Genomic DNA, 6,457 nt, shown 5'->3' with positions numbered 1-6,457 from the left:
CATTATAACCTTTTGAGGCCATCTCTGTGCAGTATCACAGTGCCACGCACTACAGGAGTGCTTCACGTCGTGGCAAATCGGGCTACCGTGCGGCACAGCATTTCAACGGCAAGCCCTCCCTGGTCAGCTCCTCTAAAGACTTTAGCTACTCCTTTTATTATTTTGGAAAGACGCGACCAACCGACAGATAACACGTACGACTCTGGGGGGACGCAGAGAAGAAGGTAGCTTGCTCACAGCACCAGGAAGGGGCTACTCCGCATGCATGCATGGAAGATTCCGCATTCTCATGACGGAGATATGGATGCGCCGTGTTGATATATGTGGCATTTCATCACCGGCCAGTGGCGTGCTGGGAACAGTCTAATCAAGACCAGTCGTCTCTGTATTTGTCTTACCGCCTGTAGACCCCAATTGGTTGGATTTGGGGGAGTACGGACGGAGAGGCCAAAGTTGCTCACTACATATTAGAATTTTAAATGCTCTATTATCACTCTTACTGCTTGGCAAACGTGCTCTTCAAGCTTTTCCAGCCTATACGGAGGGCCTCTTAGAGGCTTCCTATGCTCATTCAACAACCAGGGAGTAGAATACAATGGCCGTAGCAGGCAACGCAGGACGGGCAAGGGAAGAGAAACCGGCAGCACCTTCTTCCCCAGAAGGTCCGACGTCAGCAGAGAAGGAAAACGAAGAAGACGAGTTCGAGGTCTCAGCAAGAGCAGCAGCAGCAGCAGCGCTGGAGCTTGATGAACTGGTCGGGGGAGATGCCGACATTGCCTACGAGCAAGAGCTTAGGAGGGATCCTTATCAGGTCAAGGTTTGGCTTGCCTATCTCAAGAGCAGGGCCAAGGCTAAGCCGGCCATTCGGTGAGTTGCTTCGTCTTCGTGCATACTTCACAGTCATGACTGTATATGAAGTTTTGTATACTTGCCCTGGTTTCTTCTATATATGCATTAATGGGGGCAACGTGCTATTTGTTTGTTCACTATTGGGCCCCACCAGCTCCACCAGACAATGGCCGTTCACTATGCCGATCGCTGTGTGACACATCCCAGAGTCTTTCATGTTTTCCTCTCTGCGTGCCCGCACAGCAGTCTTCAACTTGAGCCACAGCTTTTTCCAGAAACTTCCCTGCTAAGCTTATATCTTGATGTGCCTATTTCTTGCAGGTTTGTAATATACGAACGAGCTGTTCGTTCCCTGCCGGGTAGCTATAAGCTGTGGCGGTTGTACCTCTTGGAGCGTGTAGCTTTGTGCGAGCGTACGGCAGGGCCCCCTTCCGGTCCAGAAGCGGCGCCGTTGTACTCTGCGACGAATTCAGCCTTTGAGAGGTGCCTTGTGCACCTGTCTCGCATGCCCGAAATATGGCGGATGAATCTGAAATTCCTACAACAGCAGCAGCTCCTTACGCGTGTCCGTAGAACGTTCGACGCAGCACTCAGAGCTCTTGCTGTTACTCAACATGAACTGCTTTGGCCTGAGATGATGGACTATGTCAAGGTACGCAAATATTCTCTTTGGCAATTATTATGTGTGTGTTTCGCTGATGTGCTTGTTGCTATTTTTGTCTAGAAACGGCAGTTATAGCACGCTTTGCCCATTCGTGAGGACTTGGGGCTGAGGGGTTTAGTCGTTTTCACGATCGTATCTGCACAGAGCTGTGGCGTCCCTGAGACAGCTGTATGCCTCTACCGCCGGTGGATAATGATAGAGCCAGAGAGGACAGATGAATTCGCGCTGTACTTGAGCAGTATTGGGCGTTATGACGAGGCGGCAAGCTACTTAGCTGCCGTGGCAAGCGACTCAACGATCACCACTGCATCGGGACGAACCCGCCACGAACTGTGGTTGGAGCTGTGCAAGCTGGTGGCAGCTCACCCGGAGTCCATACACTCAATGAGGGTTGAAGACATACTAAGGAGCGGCATAGCGCGATTTTCGGATGCTGTTGCGTCTTTGTGGTGTTCGCTTGCTTCTCACTATGTGAGAATGGGGTTGCTAGCGAAGGCTAGAGACATATACGAAGAAGCTGTCAGCTCAGTTTCCACCATTCGCGACTTGGCCGTTGTGTACGAAGCATACGCAGCGTTTGAGGAGGCAGTTGTCGCACAGCTTCTGCAGGAGCAGCAGCAAGCTTCCCCAGAGGCGGCGGCGGCAGCGGCAAAGGATATTGACTTCGCAATTGCCCGCCTTGAACGACTGACGGAAAGGCGCCCTCTCTTGATTTCATCTTGCAAGCTGCGCCAGAACCCCCACAACGTCCATGAATGGCTAGCTAGGGCAGAGCTGGTACAAGACGATAACAAGAAAGTAACATTACACACCGCTGCAATATGCCGCTGTTGCTTTGACGCAGTTGCTGCATTTGCTGTTGCTAAGACGATTATGATTTTTAGTGTGGCTACTGCATCATAGCTATCACGTGGTATTTAGAACTTCGCAGGAGTCACGTTATGATGCCAATACCGCATGCTTGCAGCACACCCACCCAGAGCAAGAGTATGAGCTTTTTGGTGGCTGCTGTTTCAGGTGGTGGAAACATTTACGGAAGCCGTGGCAACAGTGAAAGCGGACCAGGCTGTGGGTCGTTTAGGTGTACTATGGATCGCCTTTGCGCGCTTCTATGAGGCCCACGGTGACCTCGAGAACGCGGCAAAAGTGTTCGAGCGGGCTGTGCAGGCAACTTACCGCACTATTGACGACTTAGCGTCTGTTTGGTGTGAAGCTGTAGAGATGCACTTGAGGCATGGCCTGTTTAAAGAGGCCTTGAGGCTAGTCCGGCTAGCCATCAGCAGTTCCAGAAAGGGACAGGATACGAAAGGCGCTCAAGGCCGCCTCTTCAGATCGGTCAAGCTCTGGTCTCTTGCAGCGGATGTAGTAGGCGCTTTTAATTTCGTGTTGAATTTGGCACAGTGTCACTGAACACCACGTTGTCGCTCACTAGACAAGCTGCAAGTCCGTGAAGCAATGGAGCTTTGTGAAGACTGTAGTTGAAAAAGCATGCTGCTAATCTTTGCTTTGCATGCACTGGGAGTTACCAGATTGGTTTTCGGTTGTGTCTGTGGCTTGCTGTGTAATGCCGCAGGAGGAAATGTTTGGATCTATCGAGACAGTGCGGGCTTGCTACGATAAGATGTTTCAGCTGAAAGTAATAACACCGCAGCTTGTTATAAACTATGCTCATTACCTTGAGGTGGGCCTCCACGTTGATTTGCTAGCCAATCCACTCCGCCAATACATGAATGAGCCACTCATGATGCTCGAATTAGTGGCATTTAGCATTTTCTTGAAGAAGCCATTTCACTGTATTCCGGTATATTGCTGTTTACAGGAGCGGCGCTACTATGAAGAGTCTTTTCGCGTTTATGAGCGGGGTGTGGCCGCTTTTCACTGGCCACATGTTAATGCGATATGGTTAATGTATTTGACGAAGTTCGTATCGCGATATCGTAGTACCAAGCTGGAACGAGCCAGAGAGCTGTTCCAACAGGCTACAGCAGAGGTGCCACCCAAGTACGCAAAGAATCTGTTTCTGCTTTATGCGAAACTGGAGGAAACTTATGGGCTTGCAAAACACGCTTTGGCGATCTACAGCGCAGCTACCAAGGCGGTTTTACCTGAAGACAAGTTGGACATGTTCTGCGTTTACATTGCACGGGTGAGTTCCAGGTTACTTTTCGTACATGGTACTTTACGTAGCTACCAACGGAGCATCTCCATGCTAACGCGAATAAATGCTTCAACGTGAATTTTGCTGAGCTTAACTAAAGAATGAATTTCACGGTGTTAAGGTTCTGCAACTTCATAATGGTGTCTTTGGAGCTGGTGGTGTTATTCTGCTGCTATCTCTGTAGACGAGTGAGCTATTTGGAGTAGCACGGACACGAAAGATTTTCGAGGAGGCCATAGAGACGCTCCCGTCAAACGACGTGAGGCACTGGAACGCAGCTAGCAGATACTTCACAATTGAAGCCAGTCACCGTCGAGTGACTCTTGCGGCCACTGCTAAGTTAATACTGTGAATTGCCTACGGAAAGCCTTTTTTCCTACTATGACGTTTAGCTGTGCTTGTATTGAGTGTACTCTGTGGGAACTGAAATTGCGGTGCTTGATATGCGGCTCGTCGCTGCACGAGGGTACACAAAGGGGATTGAGTCGTATCCATACAGCTTGCATGCTTGGACTGCTGTGGTGTACAGAGGTATTTATCATCGTGGGTAATTCTTTTGGTACTCTTGGAGCTACAACCAAAACGTTCAGACTAGTGGAAGATCACATGTGGTGGCCTTATTCTACAAGTACATGCATTCCCCTTTTTTCCTCTTTGCTTATCTTCACGCGTGACGGTTCTGAGTCCCCTCTTTTCGTGTCATTTATTCTGCAGGTGAGGAATGTTTGCATGCGCTATGCGGCAGTGGAGAAGTCGCTAGGCGAGATCGACAGGGCCCGTGCCATCTTTCAACACGCGGCCCACCTTTGCGACCCTAGCAGAGACCAGGAATTCTGGGACGTAAGTCTCTCCCAAGCACTGTGCTGCAACTTTCATCTTCTTGATGCTACCTTCGCCAAACAAGTTTTCTTAGCGGGCAGAAGGCATGACTGATCATTGTACAGGCTGGCCTTGGCTTGTCATTATTTGGGCGATAGTGCGCCCACGGACAAATGGGCCGCTGCAGCTCTTGACTTTAGCCTTCTACTTGATGCCGGGTCTAATACATTGTGAATAGCTCTGTTTTTACGCACTTACCGAACTGCAGGCTTGGCGTGAATTGGAAGTTGCCTATGGCAATGAAGACACGTTCAAAGACATGCTTCGGATCAAGCGAAGGTAAGCATTTGTTAGCCACATGCATTTTGAGTTGTAGGCTGCACGACGCATTCGCAGCGAAGGTAAGCATTTGTTAGGCACGTGTATTTTGAATTATAGGCAGCATACTGCATTCATAGGCCTATGGAAACGCTGCTTTTTAGTAGAGATGCATTTAAGAGTAGTCTGAGCAAATACATGCTGGACCGGTTTCTATAGACAGCGATTCCAGCAGACTTTTGCCCTGCACGCAATAATGCCGACCGGCCTGTGTCTACTCAATGCGCGTGTGTGTGCACAGCGTCATTGCACAGTACAGCCAAGTACACCACAATGTCGCCGAGCTTACTGCCTCAGAGGTGCCGAAGCCGTTACCTGCGGACCCTGTCAAGGAAGCTGCTGCTCAACTGGCGAAGGAAGATGAAGAGAGGCAGCAGGTACTACGGAGGGAGGAGGCACTGCAGGAACAGCTGCGTTTCCAGCAGAAACAGCAAGCGGAAATGCAGGAACTAGAACAAGCTGAGGCCGAGTTCCAGGAATTGCAGAGGAGCCGGAGGCAGGCCGCCACCTTGGCATCACTTCAGGCCGATGCTCCATTGTTCGTCAGCGCGAGTACCTTTGAGGTAATCCGTCTAATCAGCAACTTGGTATTGATTTTGCGTGCATTTGCATGACATGTACGGCGCAACCAACTTCACTAATACACTCTAAAGTGTGAAATAACAGGCTTATGTATAAGCAACTTCCCAAACGAAAATATCCAACAAATTCCCACAGCTTGCTCTGCACATAATAGTCCGTTCTGCACAACGCCGCAACCGTAAGTAACTGGCTCATGGAACTTGCGTTCCATATGCCATTCACTCCACCAGGACGAAATCCAGGGTAATCAGTGATACTCAAGGAATTCGATATTTTCTCGATTCTTTGCAGGGAGCACATCTGGGCTACGCATTTAAGCATGGCCCACAGGGCTTGGGGTATTATTTGGATGAAGGGCAGGTGGGCAAGGGTTTCATAGAAGCCCGAGAGAAGTCACTCCTGGGAAGAAGCCGGCCAGGAGGTAGCGGCAGCAGTGAGAATGCACCATCTGGGTCGCGACGCCAAGATGAGGAAATGGAAATTGATATTAATGATTAGGTGGAATAGGGAGGAAGGAAGTGCATGCAACGCTGTTCTTCTGGAGCTTGGACTTTGGAACGAAGCGCCAGGCACCATTGAGGTTACCTTCGCATACGCTGGGGAAGATGTTGAGGGGGACTTTGAAGAGGGTGTACACTTCCTGAGGGGAACAGAACCTCACCATGAGGATGTAGGTGGAGGCAGAGACTTCCGACTCTAGGCGGAAGGACAATTCATTGTCTTTACCGTGGTCCTGAAAACCAACGGCAACCGAACTGTATTCGAATACTAGAACACACATCAGTTGCAGCGTCAGGGCAGTGCTGTGCAGAGTAGAGGACCGTTCAGCCCCTCAACCGTGTTTTTCTTATCAAAGAAGGCTTTGTACATTTTTATTTGAATCTAGACTTACCTTTATATGAATCCTGAAACTGTGAAGCAGAATAACGCATCTTAGCAGGGGACATAGCAGTAAGTGCCGCGGTAGACTCTGCCCGTGGCTTTTGTCGTAACCTTGGGTTCGCTAC

At 49.8% G+C, this 6,457-nt stretch overlaps 1 protein-coding gene across 1 annotated transcript; it reads left to right on the top strand.

The window, feature by feature from the left end:
• Nucleotides 1-595: 595 nt before the first annotated feature.
• Nucleotides 596-5,948, top strand: ENH_00009010 (XPA-binding protein, putative; the record flags this gene model as incomplete). Its single annotated transcript, XM_013578694.1, has 11 exons — nucleotides 596-867; nucleotides 1,171-1,501; nucleotides 1,658-2,311; nucleotides 2,531-2,878; nucleotides 3,087-3,194; nucleotides 3,333-3,659; nucleotides 3,856-3,930; nucleotides 4,386-4,511; nucleotides 4,759-4,829; nucleotides 5,110-5,431; nucleotides 5,742-5,948. The coding sequence occupies 11 exons, from the start codon at nucleotides 596-598 to the stop codon at nucleotides 5,946-5,948; spliced, it is 2,841 nt and encodes a 946-aa protein (XP_013434148.1).
• Nucleotides 5,949-6,457: the final 509 nt, after the last annotated feature.

This window comes from Eimeria necatrix, genomic scaffold (genome assembly GCF_000499385.1).
Source record: "Eimeria necatrix Houghton genomic scaffold, Enh_scaff126, whole genome shotgun sequence".
Classification (NCBI taxonomy): Eukaryota; Apicomplexa; class Conoidasida; order Eucoccidiorida; family Eimeriidae; genus Eimeria; species Eimeria necatrix.
The sequence above is the reverse complement of the archived record's forward strand: the minus strand, read 5'-3'. Positions and strand labels throughout refer to the sequence as shown.